At 40.8% G+C, this 26,619-nt stretch overlaps 1 protein-coding gene across 1 annotated transcript; it reads left to right on the top strand.

The window, feature by feature from the left end:
* Positions 1–328: 328 nt before the first annotated feature.
* On the top strand, positions 329–20,473 carry UPP2 (uridine phosphorylase 2). The gene is given in 7 exon segments (XM_028113066.2): positions 329–489; positions 1,584–1,779; positions 2,353–2,474; positions 5,670–5,824; positions 5,827–5,887; positions 8,021–8,166; positions 20,340–20,473. Coding segments are annotated over 7 exon segments (975 nt in total).
* Positions 20,474–26,619: the final 6,146 nt, after the last annotated feature.

Genomic DNA, 26,619 nt, shown 5'->3' with positions numbered 1-26,619 from the left:
ACACAGGGGCCAATCTTCAGAATTGTCAAAGCATGCTGTTGTACACTATACTCAGCTCACTGAGAAGCTGCTAATGCATCTCCACGAGTTCTTGTGAACTGCTTTCTGTACTCAGACTATGCTAGCAGCTCTGGACACACATGGTGTCCTAAGACAGAATATAAGCGGAATGATTTGCAATTTTAGGGAACACAGAGACCATTTCCCTCTTGGACGCAGGGGAGCATCCCCGTAAGGAGAGTGTATACGTGTGAGCACCCAGCTGGCCTTTCTAAGTCTGTCTCTCTGCCACAGGGCTGTATTCCGAAACAATAGCTCTGTGTCTGTCATGTGTCTGGACACTGCAGCCCTCCTGAAGGGCACAGCCAGGCATGCCAGAGGGCCAGGGAAGAGTCCACTGCAGACGTGTAACACTGCTAAGGAGCGGACCCACCTGCAGCTCCTGCACCAGAGAATAGCCTTCATCCGTCAATCACCTGATAGTCCCTGGTGATGGAAGGATGGATGAACGTGGGTGGAAGCCTGGGGTAAAGAAGGGAAGATTATGTGACACCAGCTGGGCAGCTAAGAAGGGGCCAAGAAGGCCTTACACCTGCTTTTGGGGCTCAGGTAGGGGAATCCATTTATTTAGTCATCTGTTTATTCAACTATTATAGAATGTCTACATTGGAAGGAAGCTGAGAATTCTCCGATCTTGGCAAATTTTGTTTTACTAATCTTCACTTGACTTTTAGACAACTGTTCTTTTTTACACAGTAAATGGGTAAGAACAAAAAGGGTAACGTTTATATAAATATGAAACTATCATAAACAAGCAGTAAGACTTCAAAATAAGAAATAAAAACAGCACTATACTGACCCTGCGGTCCTGTCGGGAAAAAGGCCTGAAATATGTATCATGTCCAGGGGTCAGCCAATTAAGAGCAGCCCTCACTAGGCGGACAGAGATTTCCAACTGGGACCCCTTTAAAAATTCTTTCTCTCCAACAGCTGCTGAGGGTGGGTGGGTGTGTGTGTGTGTGTGTGTGAAAGAGAGAGAGAGATTTTGCAGGAATATATAAGCCCATTTGTCATTTTATCATCATGTTGCATAATAAGTGATAATCATAAACCTATCAAATATCTGATTTAGAAGGAACCTAATAGATCAAATAATAGTTCATTCTCTTAATTTATAGTTGAGGAAAATGAGATTTAGAGAGTCTACTCATTAGTGACAGAGCCAGTGCCAAAGCCCAGACTTGTTAATCTTGGACATACAAATTAATAGAGGTTTGATTCATGTCTCTAGGAGGCTTACAATGTATTTGGAAGTCAGGACATGTTCAGTGGGAACCAAAAATGGGGAACGCAGAGCTTCAAACGTTCCATAGTTTAATATTCTTGATGGCGAAAGGGAGAGAACTCAGCTGAGCACATCACAGTCATGGTTACAATGGTTTTCCAGATTTGTTAGTGAGAGAATTAGTGGCAGGCATCACCTAATTTGCCAAGATACCCCTGGTACTTTTTGTCATGCAAAGTCCTTTGTCCAAGAGGAGAACACATTGAAGAACACATTTGACCCCCTAATGTTATGTTAGGAATGAAATAACCATCGATTCAAAACTCAGTTCCAGCTCCTACAAATTCCAGCTCAGACGATCTTTCTGGAGAGTTATTAGAACATATTGTAACTCCCAGGAATTACTAAATCCTCTAAACTATATTGACCCCTATTCTGGTGATACTGATTTTACTGTAGCAAATGCTGAGGAAAATAAGGGTTATGGTCATGAAGTATAGCAACATAACCTCACCTATGCTCTGAATGGTCAGATGTGGATGTAGCCCACACCTCTACCCTCACACCTTTCAGAGCTCACACTGAATTAGCAAATGAACAAGGCCACATGAGCACAATGAAATGGATTTATTATTTCATTTAGTATGGTGGAAGAGGACTAATTACATGGCAGCCAAATTTATATTTCCTCAGAAACAAGTCAATCTTGCAAAAAGCTCTGTTTCAAAGGCTCACTGTAAAGAGCCCAGCGGGGCGATGAGAAATGGCCATGCCCTGACACACCAGTACACCATGCCATCCCCACCTTCTGCTCTTGACAATGAGGGCTGAACTCAGTGTAACTGGCAGGGAGATGTCTCTGTCTGATCCTCACAGATGGACACATCTATCAGCATGTCAGGTAGGCGTCAGTTAGAGCTGACTTACGTTTTCCTCAGCTTTGGCAAAGTCATAATGACTATGTAAATTTATCTGAGGGCTGTTAACTTGTAATGAAGAAAGAAAATATGTCCTGTGCATGTACCAGTTTGCAAGATGTATAATGACTTTCTCTTTTCTCTCAACAGCATGGCATTGGCATTCCCTCCATTTCTATTATGCTTATGCTTCATGAACTCATCAAATTACTGCACCATGCCTGGTGCTGTAATGTTACCATTATCAGAATTGGTACATCAGGGAGAATAGGTGAGATGAGTTGATTTCTATTATTAAATCCAAGTGATTGCTCCATACAGGGTGGCTGCCAAAATACGGCAACATACTCGGAGCCCAGCAGATACCCAGATGGGCTAGAAAGTGTCAGGAGGCTGGGCTTGAGGAAATTTAAAGAAATTTAAATTTAAAGAAAATTAAAGAAATCTAAAGAAATATTTCCTTTTTATCTTGCTCTTTTTTTCCTCCATGGAAACATAGCATGAGAGATCACACTGCCTATTGCCCAGATGGACTTAGGTATTCTTAAGGGGAAGACTGGAAGAATTGCTGACGAATATGTATGAGGATAAGTATAAGTTTTGAGTATAAGTATGAGTAAATTTTGAGGCTGAGGAATTTTATAAGTGACAGAAAAAAGTGCTTGGAGGGAAAAATTAATCACTAAGATTTGCCTCATTTGTCAGCCAAGGAAGCAGACTTCAGAGCTCTTAGGAAAACTTTGTTTTAGCTCATGTCAGTGACTACACCCCTTTACTTGGTTGGGTCTTTTCTCATCAACACACCAGAGGAGATCAGGCTGGGTTTTTAGGGAAGGGCCAGGTGATGCTTCCTAAGGTTTGGCCAGCCCCTGCCCTCCAAATCCTTTCTTCTTTGGCTGGTCAGGGGCTGTGCCTCTGCTTCCACACTGGGCTGACATCAAGTTTTGAGGAAACCTCCTTCTTTTCCAATCTTTTCTCCAGGAGCAGACCTTGGGAGGAGGCGATTTGACTATGTCACCAAATGCAAATACAGGCAGGACACTGTAACTAAGGTTTGGTTGGCAGAGTGACAGGATTGCAAGGGCTGTGATTTTGCTCTCAGAATGACACAGTTTTGGAGTAAGTGTGTACCTTAGAAAACCTTGGACAAGAAATTAGAGAAGTGACTTGTCCAGTAGCACAGAGCCACAGGTGGCTGAGCCATCCTTCACTAGAAACAGTCATAGTCACAAAGATTATGCCCTTTCTACCACTTGAACTTGTACAGGGTCAAGTCCAGCCACGGCCCTCACAGGTGGGATAAAGAACATCTGTGGATGCCCATCCAGAAAGAGAAGGAGAATGTTAGCAATCACTTTTAAATCAGGCATCCTTCTGGATTGTTTTTCATCCAATGTTACCCCAAATAATCAGTAGTAGGTATCAGTGCATTTGGGGATGAAATGGGTAATATTGTTATTAAGATTGTTTATAATTTGGGGTTGTGGGCTACAAGGTTCTGTCTGCATAGCCCATGCCCATGCAATGTACCGTCCTTGCTGCTGTGGCTGCCACTTGATATGAGCCACGTGCAAGGCACTCTGCTGACCATCCAGCTCATGGTCATGGATCCTAGTTCTTTCATTTTATGGCAACACAATGCATCCAGCCCATAGGCTGTACTAGTATCACAATGAAAGTCTATGAATGGTGGGGAATGAAACACTGTGCTGTTGTGGATACCTTCATTTTGAAGTTTTGTCCTCATGAAGAACTCTTAGCTTATTGATAGGATGCGAATGTTTGTTTTGTTTTAAGCAGCATTGCATTCAGAGACGAAGAAGATAAATCTCATTCCTTTGCTGATGTTCCCACTCCTTAGATGAGCCAACAAACCTTGATGAGGATAAAATACCCAATTAAATGGTACTTGGACCTTTGAGAGACTTTAACCAAGATATAAATGTTCTAACATATCTAAATATTAGGATGGTAGGTGAATAATACCACTTTTGATGCCCACATTTTCAAATTCCATCTCGATCAGTTTCCTGTTCTTAGGACATTGTGAATAATTCAAGGAGCCACTTGTTTGACTTATTTTTGACTTATTTTAAAAGTTTCTGACCCACCAAGGCTCTTTTATCATGGAGATCTCCCTGGATCTTCTAAATTAATCCCATGTTGATCAATACTGGAATTTATAAAAATCCAGAAGAATATGGCTGTGTTCTGTGTCAGGGGTTGATAAACTTCTTCTGCAAAGGGCCAGATAGTAAATATTTTAGGCTTTGCAGATCATATGATTTCTGTTGCAACTTCTCAACTCTGCCATTGTAGTGTATAAGCAACCAGAGATAATACGTAAATGAATGAATGTGGCTGTGTTTCAGTAAAACTTTATTTATAAAGACAGACTGAATTTGGCCCATGGATGGTAGTTTGCAGATCTCTGCTCTATGGCATCTCTATGGAAGCATTCATTCACTCATTCAACAAATTTTTATTGAGTACCTATAATAGGCATAATGCTAGGCTTACAGGGAAAAGAGTAAACAGACATTGCTCTTACCTTTATAGAGCTCATGTGTTATCCCAGCAATAGACAAACAGTGAGTAATTACAAAGTATAATAAATGTTAAGACACAGAGGGCACTATCAATATATGTCCCCTTATCCAGGCTGTACACAGAAATCAGAATGGATCAGAAACTAGATCAAAAGCTGGGCTGGGGAAATTTAATGTAACCTATCCATATTACTGCTTTTTATTTTTTCCCCCTCCATGATTCAGTTTTGAAAGAAGTGACTTATGTTCATACCTGAGGAATGAGTTGGAGGTAGTCTGATGAGAAAAAGAAAGAGTGTGGGGGAGGACAAGACGGCACTGCAGGCAGGGACAATAGGAGTTGGCAGAAAATGGTTTCTCAGGTCCCTGAGACTTGAGTTCCTGAGTCCCGTGAGCAAGCCAGGCTTTGCAGCAATGGAAGGTCAGCCAAGAGGCCTAATTTACATGGGGTGGTGGGGGGAGGGTGAATGTGACAAGAATCAGAAGGAAGAGAGGATAGAGATGCAAAGAAATTATAGTAATCAAGGAGTTGCAGAGAAGATTAAATATCAAGTAGTCACATCACTTTATGAAAGCTACTTGCCGGAAGGCTCATTTAGTTTATTCCTGACCTAATTTACTCAAATTTGAGCCCGAAGGCCAGTACTAATTTGCATGTCCAAGAGTCACGTCTGTCTTGAAATCTAAACCTGATCACGTTGTAAATGTGAATCTGGAAAGACAGCAAATGTAAATGCCTGTTCTGAATATTATTATTTAATTGCATTTAGAAAAGAAAATAATTTAGAAGATGAAAATAGGGAGAATCATTAGCAACCAGCATTAATTAATGTTGGCAGAATGGATTACATACTACATGTCAAAAGTAAACTCTAAGTGACATTCTTCTGTAACCACTCTTTTAATCTCACATTGCAATACTGCCCTGGGGTCTGTTGTAATAGAAGGTGCAGCCACAGACTCCTTCCTTGATCCCTGGTTTGAATAGGTGATCTTGGACAATATCACTACCTGAAGTGCTAAACTTGACAAGGAACTGGCCCAGGAGCTCCTCAGCTACAGCAAGGGAATCCCCCCTTCCCAGTCCTCATCAGACATGTGATGTGTACCTAGGATTTTTATGAAGGTGACAAGAAGTTACAAATTGGGAAAGCAACAGAAAATTGTTGCAACCCTTTGTTATTCAAGGCCATAATTTACATTAAAAACTCTGCTTTAGAAAATTAAATAGTTGGGGATTAAATAAAGGAACTGAAACAGCCTTTTTGACTTACTAGAGCATAGGAATGTGAGGACATAATAAGCAGCAGAGAAACATCCACAATGAATTTATATTGAGAGTGGGTTTAATCCTCCAAGAACAAATCAAATACTAAAATACAATTAGCGATGTTAGCAAAATCTTATCTCTGTTTATGCCTTTAATTTAAACTGGTGATTCTGGGAAAAGGGCAAAAGCTGATTCTATGTTTCTGCCATTTTAAGTTACATTCTCCCATGCCTCAGAAGGGATCTGGTACCCAGGGAAGAGTAGGGACCAGAAAACGGGGAAAAATATTTGCGGGAGGGAGTCTAAAAGGATGGGTGGTCTCAGAATGATACTTTTCTCTCTCAACCATGAGGGGGTCCCGAAATCAGGTGATTTGCCATGTAGTAGCTCTTGCTACAAGGGGTGGGGGAGGGGCCAGGAGAAAACACCCTCAAGGGCAGACTCTGCTCATTCCGGAAGAAAGAACCTAAGCGGGATTGTTACCATTCCTTGAAGGGCCTTCTAGAAATCCTATAATGTTTTTGTGTTTGGGTATGTTCATCAAACTGCGTATTATCTCATCTTAAATCATGTTTCTTTTCTTTTCCCTTGGATCAAACTTAGGGTATTATATTGAATTTTTTAAAAAATTATGTATGGAGACAGGTTATGTTATCTACAAATGTTACTTCAGGTTAGTCAAAGGGGTGTCAGTACATCTATGTTATAAAATAGGAGGCATGTTGGGTCTGATAGGGTTGAGACTCTGTCATAGGCCACAGCCCCTTCACTGGGAGGGTCACTGATAGGTTTCAGCCAGAGCTTGCAAATGGCAGCCTGTTGGAGTCAATGTTTTCTTTGGCCTGCACAGTATTTTGTAAAATGTGAATTATTTTGCCAACATTGAACATTTCTGGAGGTTTCGCATGAAAGTCCAGATTTTTGGCTTCTGGAGATAACATAACATAAAAAATATAAAATAATATATGCATGGCAGCCCTGGCAAGACCCCGCCCACGTCCAGGCTACGTTTGCTAAAGGTGAGGCAAGGCTGTCCCTTCTCTTCAGCCCAGGCAGACCTCATGGATGTTACCTGCTCGCCTTCTGGGACATCGGAGTTTGAATTGGCTTAAATAACACTGCATTAGAGGTGTTGGCAGGCAGCACTGAGGAGGAGGGAACAAGGAGAAGCAGACAGCCAGGGTGGAAGTAGTGTGTAAGAGGAAAGGGAGGAAAAGAGTGGAAAGGGAGCCAAAATGGGGACTGTGCAAATAATGGATGGTGACAGAGTGTGTCAGCCTCCCTGCTTCGATGCCCCCCTCAATCGGGAGCGGCGCGGGCAAGATAGCATCAGGCTTTTCTCCACTTCCTTCCGGCTCCACTAGCTGACACAGGTGAAATTAAGTGATAAATGAACCCCGAGAGCAGCCTAGCAGGGAAAAAGCGATCACAAAAGGGTGGCATGCAGCCTGAGACATGTGTGGCAGGGGAGAAAGGGGACAAGTCAATTGCCTATATACAGCTAGCACTGTCCTCACAGAGATGGAGAACCGCACCGTCCAAACCACCCTCCTGATCCTCAATAGCTTCAGGAGGCTTGAAGCTGCTGCTTCTCTGCCAGCACCTGTCCCTGAGCCATCCCCCAGTCATGGAAGCAACCTGAGATTTTCCTCAAAGGGCAGATCTCCTAGCAGCCCTCTGGTGGGTCCTGCTGTCCCAGTACAGTATTAGCTGCTGTGGCTACCCAACGATTCTGCCCCAGAGCTAGAGTGCTCAACATCATGGCGACTCCTTTCTACAAGAGTATGATACTTTTCTACAAGAGACTCGAGCTGGGCACAAGCCTTGCTCCAGGTCCCTTGATAGGATGATTCAGATGGCTAGATTTGTCCTACCAGGAGTGGAGACCCAAGCATTAGAGTTAGCCATTGAGCACTTGGGTCCCCAGCAAGCCCCTTAGTGATGCTGCTGCCACGCTGGTAGGACATCAAGTTGCTAAGAGTTCTCCACTCTCTTTTAGGCCAGGTCAACTAGACGGAGCATTGTGGTCCTTTTCCAGAGAAGAAAAGTTACATTGCTTGAAGAGAGCATATAAAGCCAGAGTGCAAACTACTGAAATGGAATCGGCAGTGTTTGTGGCTGCGTGTAGATTTTGTGGTCTGAAAGGTAAGCTATTCATGAAAGCCTCCGGTCCAATTCTCCTTTTTCATGAAATTATTTTCACTTCACAGGAGAAGAAAAAGGAATCCACCAATATATTACTTGGGGTTGAAGGCATGCCTTGTAATTGCTTATAATATCATCATCATATCTTGAGGGAGGGCAGGACATTATTCTCACTATGCAATTGAGAAAACCAAGCCTCAGGGGTCAAAAGTGAGTTGCCCAAAGTCATGAAGGTTATCTAGCCAGGACTTGACAACAAGTTCCACTTTCTTGATCCTGGTAGTGGCTGCTATTTTCTATTAAAATTAAATTTATCAAGACATGATACAAATGAAATATTCCTAAAACAGTTCATCAAAGGACAAAACATCAATGGAGTAGTAGGTTTTTAAAGTTAATTTACATGCATTTTTGCTTTTCCCAACTTTTTATTTTGAATATTTTTCATAATTCAGAAAACATTTAAAAATAGTATAATAAATACCTATGTATGCTTTACCAAGATTAATTTAATACTTTGCCACATTTATGAATGCTCTCTAAATATTTATATATACATATATACATATATGTATGCATATAAGTGTATATAAATATAAGTATACATACATCTATTTGCTTTTTTCCTGATTCATTTGTAAATGAATTGCAAGCATCATGCCACTTAACTCTTGTACCTCAGCATCATTTCCTAAGAATAAAGATATTCTCCTAATAACCAAAATACCATTATCAAACCAAAAAAACCCCCAAAAACCTAAGGAAAGTAAAAATAGCTTCATAACATCACTTAATATCCATTCCATATTTAAATTTCCCTAGTTTTCCTATATTTTTTTATAGATTTTTATTCTTACTCAACATCAAAATAACTTCATACATTATATTACTTGGTTGTTATATCTCTGTCCTTTTTACATCTAGAATAGTCCCCCTACTCTTCTTTTTTTTCCTATGACAATGGATTTTTTATTATTTATTATTTATTTATTTATTTGGATTTTTTTTTTAAAGAGTCAAGTTATCTTGTTGAATATACCATGTTCTAGATTTGTCTGTGTGTTTCATCATAGAGTTTCACTTGTTCATCTATACTGTGGATTTCCTGTAAGTGGAAGTGGAATTTAGTGGCCTCACTAGATTCAGCTTTATCGCAAGAACACTCTATGGCAACGTAAACTTCCGATTGTACCACCTCAGGGAGATGTAATAATGTGAAGATGTCCCACTACTAGTAATTTCAAATTGGATCACTTGGTTCAAGGGATAACTGCTATCACTTTCCACTGAAAAGTGAAAGTTTTCTCTTTGTGCAGAACAAGTAATCTCTACATGAACACCCTGTAACCCAACTATCTTTTACCAATGATTTTAGCATGGGTTACAAAATGGTGATCTTTAATTCTATCGTTCCCCCTCCATTTAGTATATGTATTGCTGAAGCGAGCACCGTTCCCCCTCCATTTAATAGGGGCATTCTGCTTTAAGAAAAGTTTCTTCTCCTCACACCCCTTTCTCTCTCTCTCTCTCTCTCTCTGGTAGTGAGGGGATAGTTATTATTGCTTTGTGAATTTAGTTCAAATCAATGTGTTATAAATGGTTTCTGTCATTGTTTTTGATACTCAAATTATCCCAAATTTGGCCAGGAAGAGCCCTTTCTAGCATACTCTTTTATCCTTTTGACATAATCCTCTTAGCTCTTGAGAATTTTCTTGCTTTCAAACACAACATGATTCTCAGGCACAACTTGCACTTTCCTTGCCTCAGGTCTGGAACAAGCCATTTCTCCAAGAAGCTCGGGTTCCTCTTAGTGGAAATGGTAATAAGAAACCAAATATGAGTGTGCCATGCATTTTAATTTTTGGTGAAATTATTCTAACCTTTAGCTAGCACCAAAAAAACCCTGATGAAGTAAAATATAATTTCCATGAGCACTCATCAGAATAACTATTCTTTGGGATATTCAATTATTTTCATAGTTATCCTCTAGATTTCAAAAATTGTAAATTTTACTGATGGAAGAAAATAAAGCTATAAAGTGAATAAAATTAGTTTTCAAATAAAATAGTCTTCATTAAGTTGATTTAAAAAGCCTCAGATCTGAAGCAGAATAACACCATCTAAAATAATGTTTTTAGTGGAAATCAGTCTCCAAATATTGACAGTAATATCCAAGAAAATGTTGGAGCAATTTTTTTGGATCCATGGTTTTGCATTTCACATGGCAATTGTCTTTTTTTCCAAAAGAAAAAAGAAAGAAAGAAAAACAGGCCATAAAATATCTCATCATTTCAAATGTGTTTTAGAGCATGCCTACTGAGTACATGGTACAATACTAAGAAACCTGGGGTTTTTTTGTGTTTGTGTGTGTGTGTCCCAATTCTTTATTTTTTATTAATTTTATTTTATTATGTTAGTCATCATACATTACATCATTAGTTTTTGATGTAGTGTTCCATGATTCATTGTTTGCGTGTAACACCCAGTGCTCCATGCAATACATGCCCTCTTTAATACCCATCAACTAGGCTAACCCATCCCCCACCCCCCTCCCCTCTAAAACCTTCATTTTGTTTCTCAGAGTCCATAGTCTCTCATGGTTTGTCTCCCCCTCTGATTTCCACCCCCTTCATTTTTCGCTTCCTACTACCTTCTTCTTCTTTTTTTTTCTTTTAACATATAATGTATTATTTGTTTCAGAGGTACAGGTCTGTGATTCATCAGTCTTACACAATTCACAGCGCTCACCATAGCATATACCCTCCCCAATGTCCATCACCCAGCCACCCCATCCCTCCCACCCCCCACCACTCCAGCAACCCTCAGTTTGAGAAACCTGGTTTTTAAATCAGATCTTTTGTTAGTAAGATTTATCTCAATTATTATCTTCTTAAAGAAAGAAGGACTTTCTTTTTATTTTTAATTAATTTATTTATTTGAGAGAGAGAGAGAGAGAGCACACCCATGAGAGGGCGGAGGGGCAGAGGGAGAGGGAGAGAGAGAGAGAGAGAATCCCCAAACAGACTCCTGGCTGAGCATGGAGCCCAATGGTGGGCTCAATCCTAGGACCCTGAGATCATGACCTGAGCCAAAGTCAAGAGTCAAACACTCAACTGACTGAGCCACCCAGGCACCCCAAGAAGGACTTCCTTCTGTCCATCAACTAGTGGACTGAGTGCCCAGGCACTGGGGATTTAGCAGAGGACAACACAGACAGTCTCTGCCCCTGTGGCATCTAGAGGGAGACAAACAATAGCAAAGAGTGATGTAGAGTAACAGTAATATGTTAGCTGCTGAAGAGGCCTATGGCAAAAATTAGGACAGGGAAAGAGAACAGGGACAAACAAAGCAGGAAGGAAAACCACAATTTTAAATCACATGGTGAGGGAAGGGTGCATGGAGAAGGTACTATTCAGGAAAATGGCACATGGGTATCTGGGGAAGAGCCTGGGACATGCAAATCAAAGGCTGCCAGCCAGGAGCATGCAAGGTGTGTTGTAGGAACAATGAGACCAGTGTGACTGGAGGAGAGACAGCAGTGCGGAGTGGGAGGAGATAGGGGGTGCAGACTGTGTGGTCACTGTGAGAACTGTGTCTTTCACTCTGAGGGAAACGGGAAGCCATTGGAGGGTTCTGAATAGAGAAGTGACCAGATCTGACTTGGATTTTAACAGGAGCACACTGGCTACTGAGTTGGGAAGAGCCTACTGGGGGGTCAAAGTCAGAGGTAGGGAGAGAAGTAAGAGGGTAGTATGGTGGTCCAGGGGGAGATGATGGACCAGGTAATAGGAGTGGAGGTAGTGAGCAGTAGTCAGATTCGAGTACATTTTGAAGGCATATCCAACAAGATTTGTTGACAATTTGATGTGGATTTTGAGAGGAAGACAAAAGTTAAGAACAGCTTTTAGGTTTGGGTCTTGAACAACAAGAAGGATGAAGTTAACATAATTGGATTGAAGAAAGTTGGATGCAGTAGACATCAAATGGAGGCTGAGTAAGCAAGTGGATTTATGAATCTGGAGTTTGGATGAGAAGTTTGGGCTGGAGAAGTAAAATGTAAGTTGACAACATAGAGATGGCATTTAAAGCCACACAGCAGATGAGACAACAAAGCAAATGAATCTAGAAACAGGTCTTTGGTTAGATGTGAAAAGTTAGGGGAGGTGAGGGAGATCCAACAAAGGCCATGGAGGAGTGACCAGGGGAATTGGCAGTACACCTGGAGAGTCTAGTTTCCCGGCGCCCAGAGAAGAAACCTCCAAAGAAGTCAAGAATTATAACATGTTAATGTGTCTTTTGATCACAGGTGGAATATTAATTCCAATATTTGTCCTTAGAGTCGATCAATTTTAATACATAAAACTACAAACAAAATATATATGGTAACATTTCTAAAAATACATTTTAGAAAGAAGTTACGGTTCATAAGAAGAGATTAATTGAAGGACCACTATGCTTAACTACTCCCAGCTCTCAGAATACACATACATGCAGATCCTTGTAATATATGGGTGAAGAATGCAAATGCATCCTTACCCTCTTTAGAAGGTCATCATTAACACCCTTTTCTCTCCACAAGTTAGTGAGAGTCAGAGCTGCAGGTGGTGACAGCTTGATCTTGACCTGAGCAACAGTCCAATCAGCACACAGCCTGTAGGAACACCTGGATTTAGACATTTCTGCTCCAGGAAATGCCTCTTCGTATTTCTTTAGTATAGAAACAACAAGTGGTCACTTGAGCCACGGCGCCACATAATATGCAAATGGAGAATCTGATAACAAGTTTATTTAGACAAAAACTGCCTCCTTCCAAACGGTGCAGCCCTGGTTGTAAGTTTGGGGATGACCATCAGTTTTTACCTAAGAGGCATTGATTGATTGGCAATCAGGAAGAGCGCTAGGCTTGTGAACCCTAGACCCTGATCTTTCTCTCTTTAAGGATGTTGCCAAAACCCCAGAGAAAGGATTGTGTTATGAGGGATATGAGGGAACTTTCTGTCCTTGCTGCAATTCCTTGTGACCTTGCTCTCTCCGCCCCCTGCTGCGCCCTCCTGGACTCTTTCCTCTCTTGCTTCCTTTCCCTGCAGCTGCAGAACTCTAGGTAGCTGATTCCAGCCTGCCAGCACCTGGCTTCCAAGCGACTCCTGCAGCTCTTGCCCTGAGCTGACCTCTTCTGGACTGCCACCATTCACACTAAAGGTTGCATCTGTAACTCTAATCCTGTAGTTCTTGGGAGTATTTCTGTCTGAATGTCTCTGTGGTGATGGGGACTCCTATCTCCCTCAGACAGCACTGTTTTCAAGGTGAATTCCTGGTATAGTGCCCCCTGGAAGATCGAGCAGGGCACAGACCAAATCTCCATGCATACAATGCCACCATGTTCCCATCTTTAATCACCACTTCATAACATCCTTCCCCCATAGCCGTGAAGCTCAGAAAAGCTCTGTGTGAGCTAGAAATTTTGTTGTGGGGAAGGTTGAGAGAGCCTTCACAAGCAGCTGCTTTAACATGGAGGAAGTTAGGGAGAAGATACCAGTGGTAAGCACCATGGGACAATGTATTTCACCTGCCACCAATGGCTCAGGGCCCACAGGCTGTGGCTAGCCTCCCAGGCCTATTCCCCTGCCCCCCTCCATTCTGTTCCTGTTGTTAGTGATGGCCATTGCCACCCTGTCCGTCCAGACCACACTGTCCATCCAGACCACCTTCTCTAATGGCCTTTTCTGTCCTTTTAATATTACCAGATGACTAGATAACCACTCTGACTTCATGTAAAGGTGATGATGGCTAATGGCTTCAACTTACAAATAACTTTTTATTTAAACAAGGGTCTTCTAGAAGCCATTGTTCTAACCCAGAGGAGTCACTTGTTGAATATGGATTCATGCAAAATCGGATCTTTCTGCATCCCCCCTGGGACAAAGAGGTCTTGTGTCCACGTGGGTTACCACTTCTTTATAATTAATATCAGCTCTCACCACAAACCTCACTTCATCAGCAAGCCCTCCTTGTATGACGACCTCAACTCAACTCACTTACCCATTGTACTTCATTTCTCTGTATCACAGTTACTACTATAAATTATATTTCTGGTTTTTTTACATATTAACTTATATATTATTTTACATACATTAATGAGTGAAGGTATATACTTAGCATCTCTCTCCATTAGAAATATAAGCACCATGAGAACAGGGACTTTGTAGTTTTCTTGCTATATCAACAGCACTTAGAATAATATCTGCCATCTGGGCATTCAATAAGTATTTGCTACGTGAGTGAACAAATGAGTGAAAGGAATGGCCATTAACTTCTATTTACCACGAAAAAGGGCTATGGCAAATTCATCTGGTTCCTTCATTCCCTGGCCACACTAATGGCTTGGAATTGCTAACGGACCCTAGAGCATCTCCGAACTGTCCAAATAGGAAGAGGCAAAGCTTTAGAGTTAAGCCTTCCTTTGCTGTAAGATTCATACACTACCTCTACTGGATCTCTAGCTCCTGGATCCTTTGGTCTGATAGGTGTACAAACTGCTTAAAAGGTGGCCACGGACACCCACAAGTCGTAAGTCACTGTTGTTATCCTGATGTTGTTACCCTGAAAAAGAACAGTGGAAATCCAATGTCACTTTAACAAAGATTAGGGTGAAGGGAAATAGTGGCATTCATAGGGTTATTCTCCACTGAAAGGCTAAACCTTCAGAATAACATAAATCCACTGTACAATGCTGCATAAATGAATTCATCTATGATTCTGTAATATGCATACATCTGTCCCTCCCTTAAAGCAAAATCTACTTTAATTAAACCCCTAACACTCTGATTAAAGATGATAATCCTTTTGCACTGGTGAACTTGTGATAAGTATGTTCAATTTGTAACCATTTTTAAAAGACAGTGCTGCCTTTTGACACACGCTTGCTTGCATGGCAGTATATGTGAAACCTAATATTTATCTTAAGATTAGGTTCTCCTTAAATCCTCTTCTTTGTCTTTAGCTGTTTGTAGCACTCAGAGTGTTTTTTTGTTTGTTTGTTTGTTTGTTTGTTTTAATTTGTTTTGTTTTTTAGGGTAAAGGAAGATTCCAGTATTATTTCTTTTGACAGATACTGGTAACTTTGGGGATACAGTCAGTCTTTATAATATTACTTCATTACAATTCAGTGAAAGGGAGCAGAATCTTGATTTTAACTCAATTATATATTCTTCTGCTGGTCCCAGCAATGAAGGATAGTGGACTCTGGGAACTGCACGGTGATCACTGATAAAGAAGATATTACAACAAGGATTAAAGCTTACATTCAGGCTGGAGCTGGAGCATTTCTTAACTGCAAAATGGAGAAAAATCAGGGTTTTGAAATATTATTACACAAGGGTATGAGGCAACCAATTGCAGCTCTCTTCACCCTCCCAAGAGACAAACTGTAGCTCACAGAGGTTCAATAACTTCCCCCAAATCCCCCAGTTAACATGCAGCTGAGCTGGGATTGGAACCCAGCTCTGATTTGAGGCCCCTTTGCACCACACTCTGCTGCATCATCCCAGCAGCTTCCCATGGATGCACAAGGTTCACAGTCTGTTCAGAACAGCAACAAGAACAAAAATGCAGATTTCTCTATTTTAGAAGTTGTGAGCAGGTAGTTGTTCTACTTCAGCCAGCAAACCCTAAGGACTCAGCATATACCAAGATGGTTAGTGTTGGAATCAAATAAAGCATGGCAGTATGCAAAATCAGTCAGTGTATCCGGAAAATCAGGCATAAATGGTAGGTAATTCATTTATTACTTTTACAAAAGCAAAGTTTTAAAAATTCTTTCTTCTTTGTTGGTTTTTACACATTTTTAATCAAGGTGAGCCTCTGTAGTTTTATTTGATTTATTCTGGTTCTCCTCTCCTACCATCTATCTAACTCCCACCTCCCATACCAACACTCCCGTATTAGAGGATCATTTAGGGCCACTGACTCAACCCTTTGTCTGGTTGGCATTGTTTGTGACCCATTTCGCCCTCACCGGGGCCCCTGCTGGAATCTCCCACCCCCAACACATCGGTTCTATCCTCTGCCCATCCTGACGCATCTCTGATTGGGAGTCCAGCCTCCAGCAGACGCTCAAGTACCGAAGGCTACAGCTGGACCTCTTGGAGATGACAGCGTGGTCCTCACACCAACGAAATGATGGGAAGCACATAAGCTGAGGGTGTGGATTTGGGAGAGACCTCTGAGATCCAACTTGCCCCTGTCTCAGATGGTGAAATGAGACAACCTGCCTAAGGAAACCCAGCTAGACAGAGAAAGATGGATGAGGACTGAAATTTCCTGTCTCTTGATCTCCACTCACTCCACTATTCCATAATATGTAAAAGAGTAACATATTTATCTATTGACAGATTACTCGTGTTCTCTATTTTTTTGAATAGGCATAAGCAGCAGCTTTCAATAAAGGATGAATGCTTAATATAATTTAAACAGAGGTAAAAAGAATAGAGGCATATATTTAAGGGAGTGGGTGGGGAGTTCTCAATATGAAAGAGGCAACCTGGGAGTACAGTACTAAATCTAAATACTTATATTTAGTTCTGAGTTTCCTGGAGGCCAAGCTGAAAATGGAAACACTCTGACTTACTTAACTCTCATTATCTAATAAAAGAAAGCATTCGAGGTTTATCATAAAAACTTCATCCAAATGTTAAACTTGAGTGAAATTGTCAGCTATATTACAATGGATAGTGTCTTCAATAATACTTTTATAAAAGATTTGGGGCAATTCTTGATAGAGTTTATGCTAAATCTTGGTTCTGTCTAAAAATCAGCATTTCTCTGGGAACCTAAAGCCCTAGGGTTTAAGTATGTTGTAACTTGATTTGATTCAGGATAAAGTTTAAAGTCTTTAAAGCATTGTTATCAAATATTAATGTGAAAATAATTTACTGGTAAGGTGTACTTTTCTAATGTAGGTTCACTGTCTTCCCTTACACTCATCCCTCATTCTATAGGTCCAGGATAGAGCCTAGGAATCTGCATTATCAACAATTTCTGGGGGCACCAGTGTAGCTCAGTTGGTTAAGCCTTTGACTCTTGGTTTCAGCTCAGGCCATGATATCAGGGTCATGAGATCGAGCCCTGCATCAGGTTCTACAACTCAACTTGGAGTCTGCTTGAGAGTCTCTGCCTCTCCCTCTCCCTCTGCCCCTCCTCCTGCTCCCTCTCTCTCTCTCTAATAGAAAAATAAAATCTTTAAAAAACCTACAAAATACAAGCTCTGGTTCTGACCCAGGTGACCAGTAGGGCACATTTGAAGAAATACCAGTCTAGAAGAACAAATTATTCCTATGCTCCTTAGCTTTGATCCACCTCTTTGAATATAAATTTTCTCCACTTGGTTTCAATTAGCAGCCAATAGCCTGAAATTGATGTTTCAGGGAAGACAGAGAAAATGCATAGGCTCTAGGTTGTTGAGATTCCTATGCTTTAAATTCCAGGCATATAGTAAGTAAAGATGGGGTCTGCTTAATAAACTCAGATCTTGAGGAGTGAAGGGGGCCATGAAAAAGGCTGGGGATAAGTGCAAGAGGAGCAGTCACAGGGGCCAGCCTGGAAACTCCAAAGCTTACCTTTGCTGCTTTGCCATTTTCCAAGGCCCAGCCCTGTTTGGGCTTTGCAGTGCACAGGGCAATTTGTGCCTCACCTTGCTGTCTTTGCCTACAGTCTATGCAAAAACCTTCCTGGAAGTCTGTTCTGAATCAGAGAGGGAGGCCTAAAGTGGGGGTCCATTGGGGTCTGTGGATTCCTAGGGATTCATGGTGGATTTCAGGGGCCCTGAATTCCCTGAAATTATACATGAATATTTTGTGATTATATGCATATGTATATTTCTGTGAAAAGAGGTTCCAAAGACAACTCTCATCAGATGCTTAAAGGGACCATAAACAATCCCAAAGAATGCAGAGTCACTGGGAATTCTTGATGCGGCTGAAGGTGCATCGAGCTCCACGTTCATGTTGGTGTGTTCCATCACACGGCAGCCTAAGGTCAGTTAAAAGCTGACAACCTCCTTGGTGACAGCTAGGTCACTAAATATCTCTCCATAGGAGCCACTCTCCCTGCCCAATCTGAGGATTATGGTAGCAAAGCTGTCAGGCTTAATTTTGACAAATTGTTTTGGGGAGTTAGTCCCCTTTAATTGCTCGTGGAAATAGTAATTTTAGGTGACAAGATTATTATATGCTGCTTGTTAATGGGTCCTTCAGGGTCAAGAAAACACCACTGGGGTTACTATGACCTGTTCTTTTCCATCTTTGGCATTCCCCTTGAAATCACCAGAAAAGACATTTAGTAAAGTCAGCTCCCACTCTCTGAAAAGTACAGAGCACAAGTTTCCTTTTATCCTTTTGCCAAGTGAAGGATTAGAGAAGGACTTTCAACTTTTCCCTGCTACTGCCAGCCCATGTCAGGCTTCAGAAACTTGCTGATCATTAACTCGAAGAACTGAGGAAGTTTCTAGCCTTTCCCTTTGCTTATTTACCTGTTCAACCAAGTTGCTTTACAAGCGAGTGAGTTTTGAATAAATAGGGTCCTAGGTGATAAAATATTTGACTCAGCTCAAGTCGAATATTTTCATCGCTTTTCACTTCACTGAACAGGAGGGTCAGGTTGACCGGGAGGTCTGGGTAATGGTTCACCATGTGCCTGATCAGGGGAGCAGTGGATGGAAGGCAGAGAACACTTCTCAGCACTTTAGGAGGCTGGGAATTGACTGGCTGTTTACTAACTGTGTCATTCTGGGCCACTTGTTTGACCTCCTTAAGCCCTCATTTCATCATCTGTCAAAGGGGATAAAAATAATAGCTAGCTCATGGTATGGCTGGCCGTAAGGACTAAATGATCACATAAACACCCGGCATATAACAAGAACTCAACCAAACAAAATGATAGCATCTCTTATCATTACTGTCCATTTCTCCTTCCCAAATCCAGATCTTATTAAGAAGTCTGAATTAGTGGGGAGGTCAAAAAAATAAATATTACATCCACACACAACTTGAGCTCCATGCCTTACAAGCTTGTTAACGTAGGCATATCTAATCCCATGTACACCAAAATGTATAACTATCTAAAATGATGCAGATGAGGGGCACCTGGTTAGTCAGTGAGCATGTGACTCTTGATCTTGGGGTCATGAGTTCAAGCCCAATATTGGGCGTAGAGCTTACTTTAAAATAAAATGAAATAAAATAAAATAAAATAAAATAAAATAAAATAAAATAAAATAAAATAAAATAATGCAGATGAAGATAGAAATTACTACATTGCTATCTATTTGATTTCAATGTGTTTAACCACGTAACTTGAAATCAAAGATTTCATGTGACATTGACAATAAAGAATATGTAGGTGACCTGATTTTTCTCTCTGGTTCTTCTAGATGGAAAAAACTAAAGAAACTACCTTCATGGTGACTTTTCAAAACTGAGAATTTCTTTCTTCTTCTTCTTTTTTTTTAGAAAAAGATGTTTGTTCTTCTCCCCTGGTTTTATATCTATCTTAAAATTTTTATTCCTGTTCTTTAGAAACTAAATTCTAAAAAATTTGCTCCTTCATGGTGTTGGCGCTTAGGTTTATGCATTTCATTTCATATTTTCCTTCTCAAATTTCATAAGGGTCAGGGATCACATTTATTGGTATTTCCTGGGTTCTGTGTTCATACCTCTTCTCTATTTACTTTACTCTTCAGCAAGGGCTGAAGCAGACAAACTCAAATATTGCACCACAGAGAAAATGTCATCTCAGGAGTAATGTCTAGCTCTCCAATAATACCCTCAAGTAAGAAGATCCTTCTTTAAGAACTGGCAATAGGAGAGAAAGCTGGGAGCTTTGTGTGTCTAGGTTGGCAAAGATCTCTCCTTATTCTTGTCCTGAACACAAAGCTTCCCTGAGCCTTAAAAAGGAGAAAGGAGAGTGCTTGAAATTATCCCAGTTAACTTATTTAGATGGAGTGTTTGATGGAGTCCACAGAAATATGAATTGTGTGGAAGGCTAGAGGGTTCAGCAGGTTACATCTATGTAACAGAAAATAATACAAAGCACATATGCTAGGGAGATTGGGATATTTGTCTGGTTTCTATACAAATATAAACCCGTTTGTTCAGTAATCATGTTACCTACTCTTCTAGCTCCTGTGGTCCAGGTGACACAGCTTGACAGACTTAAATGTGACCAGCTTCGCTTGCTCCATGAGCAATAGCCTCAGCCCCTAATCTCCAACTTCATCAAACAGCAGCTTGGATTTCATGACCAGATGTCATAACTGTGCAGCCCAATCCTTCCCTGTAACTTTGTAGTTCAAGTTGTAATGCTGAAGTCATATATTATTTGTGACATTTTTATATAGTTCTTATCCATGTGCTAAAATCATAATAGAGTGGTTTTATAAAACCCCTTTCTCTTGAAAAAATGAATTTATTGTAAAGGAATTTAATGCTTAACATTAAATTAAATTAAAATTTCATCTTAGAATAACTGTTAGTCTATAATTAAAAATTTAAAACTCCTGGATTGTAACATTTGGAGTTTCATATGCAGCATTAATTAAGCTCACATCAAAATAGATTAGCCACTTGTAGATACAGTTTCCAGTCACTCTGTTTCTGAAACCAGTCCAGAAATGTTGGAACATTGTCAGGCACTTACTAGGTGTTGGACAAGTGACAGAAATTGATGATGCACACTTAGAATATCTACATAAAAAAAGAGTCAGTGTAATGTAGGTCTATATGAGGAGGTCACCCTTCAGGAAATTTGACCATTCTTGTTTTCTACCCCCTGCGTGATTTCAGTGCACCACGGAATAGGATTAGAGGCTTATGTTTGCCTATGTTTGTGATTTTTAGCATGGAATATAACAATTCTGGGCCACAGTATAAATTCAGATGAAAACCCTAGGTAATGCAAAGAATGATCTTGATTTCAGAACTCACAAATGACTAAATTACCTTCTAGCCGTTTTCTTGTCTCTTGAGGAAATCTTTCAAAGAGGCTATATTTTTAAATCTCATTTCAATATTAACCTAATAGGCTGAGGAATTAATAACAACTGAGCTTAGACTTGAGTTCAGGATGTGAAAGTCGTACTTTTGTGTGACTGTGCTCTGTATGACTTGCTGCCCCCTGAAGGGTTTCTATTTTTTTTTAAAGATTTTATTTATTTTATTTGAGAGAGAGAATGAGAGAGAGAGAACACATGAGAGGGGGGAGGGTCAGAGGGAGAAGCAGACTCCCTGCTGAGCAGGGATCCCGATCGGGACTCGATCCTGGGACTCCAGGATCATGACCTGAGCCGAAGGCAGTTGCTTAACCGACTGAGCCACCCAGGCGCCCCCCCTGAAGGGTTTCTAAAGCATGGATGGGGGATGGGTGGAGGATGGCTGACATGCTTGTATAGTGTGTAGTGTTGTGTACAGATTTATATGGTCGTGGCTCAAATAAAGCTTAATTCCAATCATAATAAAGATTATTTGCAACATGGGTGACAGAGTGGAGGAGCAGGGTGGGTTTCCCTGTTGGTGGTCAACATGGTCTAGGCTGGTGGAGTCTGCAGGAGGCTGCTCCTGCTCAGATAAAAAGGATTTTCTCTTTTTTTCATTTTTTTATTAAAGATTTTCATTTATTTATTTGACAGAGAGAGACACAGCGAGAGAGGGAACACGAGCAGGGGGAGTGGGAGAGGGAGAAGCAGGCTTCCTGCCGAGCAGGGAGCCCGATGCAGGGCTCGATCCCAGGACCCTGGGACCATGACACGAGCAGAAGGCAGACGCTTAACAACTAAGCCACCCAGGCGCCCCAAAAAAGGATTGTCTTTTAATCACTGACAATAAACAACCCCCCTGAGGGGTGCATCAGTTTGAGGACTTCTTTTGGCAATTGATAGGCTTGGAGTGTGATTTTTAAGGTACCCCAATAATCGACCGTCAGATACAAAGATCAGAGCTGAAAGTAATGTAGAATAACACTGCAGTCATTAGTGAGCTTTTCATTTTGTTTCATATCTTTGTAGACCACGTGGAATACTTCGTAGTGCTCTCCATAAGCCTTCAGGTTTAACTTTTACCTGTCAGATCCTGGAAAATTGCCTTTATTTTCCTTTTTATTGGGAGAAGAGGAGGTTATGAAAGAGAGAGAAGAAGAATTACAATTAATCATCCTCTCAGCTCCTGACTAGGAGTGTGCGGGTATGTGTGCCCGCCTACCTAAGTTTGTGTATGTGTGTTTTCCCCACTAGTTATTTCCCATCTCAGAAAATAGTATCAGCTGAACAAGCCAGGATCCTGGGAGACCTCTTTGATGATTCTGTCTCCTTCCAGTCAATCGACAAATCCTATTAATTGATTCTCCTAAATATTTCTCCAATCTGTCCACCACCTTCCTGGTCCTCAAACTGGAGCCCTCCCAGCCAGCCTCACCCACAGCTTCCCACAGTCCTTCTACAGCCTCCTCAAAGTACTCACCACACCTTGCAATTATGTTGTGATTTGGGTCATTATTTGATTAATGTCTACTGCCTAGATTATAAGGTTCACGAGGGCAAAGTCTACCTGTTTTATTTACTGATGTATCCCAAGAACCTAAAACAGTGCCTCTCACATACTAGGTGCTCAATAAATATTCGTTAAATGAAGAAAGAATCCTCTTGTTAGCATGTCCTGTTTAAACTCTTACAAAATGCCCAATCTTTGCAAGATTCATCCTTACCTTAGTCAGTCCCTTGTCGGCCGGGCTCCCCCGATTGTCCCTCCCATCTCACTTTTTGGGGGAGGAAAATCCTCTGTACCATCAGTGTAGAGTTGTGGCGATGGCTAGAACCTCTTGTTTTCCCCTATAGCATATGGCTTTCCCTGCTGTCACAACCAAATCCAGATTCATCACCTTCAGGAAGGTCTCCAAGCTTAATTCCCCCTCAGCCCAACATAACTTTCCTTCTTGTTCCCTTCGAACTAAGGTTACACTAGGAAGACACTGATTTGTTCTCATTCCTATATTGTGTTGAGAACATTCATCCTTTTTCATGAACTTAGCTTCTGACCACCCAGCATGTCCTCATTTGAAAGTCCCATGTCTCCCTTCTCCCCTTAAGACTGCCACAGAGAAGTCCTCTGTAGGTGTTCTCCGACTGCTCCCCTGTGCCTGCCTTGTGTCTGCTCACTGGCTTTTCACTTCACTCCTAATTCCATCTTCTCCACTCATCTTGCCCTCCTTGAACACTCTTCAAGAACAGATAGATAGGCTTGCAAACACTCTCTCCTGGTTATTCCTATGTATGGTTGTTTTTGTGCATGTTTTGATATCTTTGTTCCTTTGTTCATTCATTCATTATAAATATATATCCCTTCTTCTTCCCTAAAATAATTAGAAACAGTTTACAAGGATAATAAAAGCACATCAAAATAGCATAAATTCAAACAAGTGGGGAAGAAAAGGGAAACATGAGGGGAAGGGGCATCCCTGGCCCAGAGCCTGGAGCTGATACCAAGATGCATAGATGCATTCCATACAGTTTATTCATTGGCAGATGGCAGGTCCTAAATTGGCTTTGGGCTGGCTAGCATTGCTTCATAAAGAAAAAAATTTAGTGTCTCTAAGATAAAATGTGAACTAATAATTAGGAGAAGAACAACTAGTCCCAATTCTAAGAGGTCACAGTGTAGTATAGTGAGGAGCATGGGCCCTGGAGCAGATGGCCTGAGTGTGAAGGTGGGGTGGGCGGTGGTCAATGCACCTACTCCAGGTGGTTCTCAACACTGGTACACATTACCATCGTCAGGGAAGCCTTTAAAAAAAACACGATTTGGAGCCCTTCCTCAGGCCAAATAAATAAGAATCTCTGGGAATGGGACTGGGAAGCCCTATTTAAAAATTTTCCCCTGGTGATTTGCTGCCAATGATTTAGAAGAATGGATAGTCTGTGAATATGGCAGGGTATTCCTCTAGATGAACTTCTCCAAGTTCTTAGATGGTGTCTCCCCTGGAATAGTTTATAAAGATCAAGCTCTTTCACTTGACTCTTATTCCTCAATGTGTGTGCATACACACACACACACACACACACACACACACACGTATAATTGGGATATAATTGACAAATACAGTTGTATATATTTAAAGTGTACAATGTGATAATTTGATATACAAATACATTGTGAAATGATTACCACAATCAAGTGAATTGACACCATCCGCTACCTCACAGTTACCTTTTTTACAGTAGTCAAGATATGGGGAAAAAAAACACTAAGTGTTGATCAATGAATGAATAAAGAGAATGTGGCCTGTGCACAGAATAGACTATTATTTAGCCATAAAAAGGAGGAAATCCTGCCATTTGTGACAACAGGGATGAAACTGAAGGGCATTATGCTAAGTAAAATAAGTCAAAGAAAGACAAATACTGCATAGTAATACTTATATGTGGAATAGTTAAACAAAAAGAAGTCAAACACCTAGACACAGAGAACAGAATGGCGATTACCAGGAGTGGGTGGCCGGGGGTGGAGATGAAGGAAATGGGGAGATGCTGCTTAAATTGGTTAAAGGATACAAATTTTAGTTACAAGATGAATACATTTTGGGGATCACAGCATGGTGATTGTATATTTAAGGCTCACTCTTATAGCAAATTTCAAATGTCCTCACCACAGAATATATTTTTTTAAAAAGGAATTTTTGTATCCCCTCTGAAATGTAGATGTTGAATTTCTGATCCCCAGGGGGGCTGTATTTGGAGATGGGGCCAGTAAGAAATTATTAAGGTAAAGGAGAGCGTAGTGTAGGGCCCTGGCTGCATAGGATTAGTGTCCTTATAAGAAGGGACACCAGAAAGCTCCTTCTCTTTCTCTCTGTGTCCACACTCACCAAGGAAGGACCATGTGAGGACACACTGAGAAAGTGGCCATCTGCTCACCAGATATGGGACAGGCTGGAATCTTGATCTGGTACTTCTAGCCTCCGGCATTGTGAGAAAATAAATTTCTCTCACTTAGGCCACATGATATTTTGTCAGCTTGAGCTGATTAAGACATATATTTTATATGTGTGTATATATGTAATGAACTTATGTGTATAACTCATTCACTCTTTTTTTATTATGTTATGTTAATCACCATACATTACATCATTAGTTTTTGATGTAGTGTTCCATGATTCATTGTTTGCGCATAACACCCAGTGCTCATTCATTCACTCTTAAAATGTACCAGGCACCAGTGCGTGTGTGTGTGTGTGTGTAGTATATAATGATATATATACAAAAATAAACAAAAACCAACAAACAAAACCACCGAAAATGATAGATAGATAGATAGATAAAAGTAAATATATAGCTAACTGCCTGTCAACTTAATTTTGCCCAAATGTTATTCTTAACCACTTTCAGAGTAATATGTGTATATTATTCAATGTAATTTGCTATGTGAACTCATTACCCACCACGACCAGCTCTTTAGTTCCATGTTTCACTTCTAAGCACCAACAAACTAAATAACTGACACACTTAACAATTGCTCAGTAAAACTGAATCTTTGGTCCAAAATACACTAAATAACTTCTCCTGGCTTATTTGTATCTAGTTATAGAATGTTATTCAATGCTTTGTACCCTGTAGATCCTTAACAAGGGCTATAAACCATAAAATTCAGGAATATAACAAAGTCAGTTTGAATTTTATTTCCATCACTTAAAAATATAGCTCTTAACATTTGGGACTCATTTTGGAGACTGTTGATAAAATCTATGGGCCCACTCTGCAGAAGGAGGCACATTAACACATATATCCCCAACTTTGCATAAAACTTCATGGGTCCAGACACCGGCCTCAGGCTGTTCATGGCAGGATAACGTGTCCCCTACCAATGTCCAGACCTCCTGCTGGTGGCCCTTGACATATTGCTGTCCTCTCTAGGTTCTGGTAATTGCTCCCCCTATGCCCTCAGATCAGGGCCGGTAACAGCTGTTCCCAGCTGCACCATCCTTTATTTCCTACCTTCTGACCCCCTCTTTGTAAATAGTCCTTTCAGTAACTCTCTCAGTACCTCGCTTTATTTGTGCCATCTGATTCCTGCTGCGACCCTGTAATACAGCCTCCAAAGTACATCTGGGGACCCAAAACCGTTTTGAAAAACACTGACTTAAGAAACTCCATTCCACGTGAAGATCTTTCGATTACAATATTTACTGCAAAACAGAAGTTGGTATTTTTCTTTTTAACGGGTAGAATACTTTTAAAAAGATAATCTTCTAATACAAGAATGTTTATTCTTACATGTGAAAGTTCTCATGGAATTCTCCAGGGCTTGAAGCTTGAGAAACATGGTGCTTGACTTATTTTCCTAGCTGGCTGCTAGGCATCACGTGTATGGAAGAATTGAAAGCTTGAGTAAAAGACAGATAAATGGCTTCTGTTGC

This window comes from Eumetopias jubatus, unplaced genomic scaffold, assembly GCF_037043125.1.
Source record: "Eumetopias jubatus isolate StellerSeaLion01/CBP00866 unplaced genomic scaffold, mEumJub1_p1.0 scaffold_3, whole genome shotgun sequence".
Classification (NCBI taxonomy): Eukaryota; Metazoa; Chordata; class Mammalia; order Carnivora; family Otariidae; genus Eumetopias; species Eumetopias jubatus.
The sequence above is the reverse complement of the archived record's forward strand: the minus strand, read 5'-3'. Positions and strand labels throughout refer to the sequence as shown.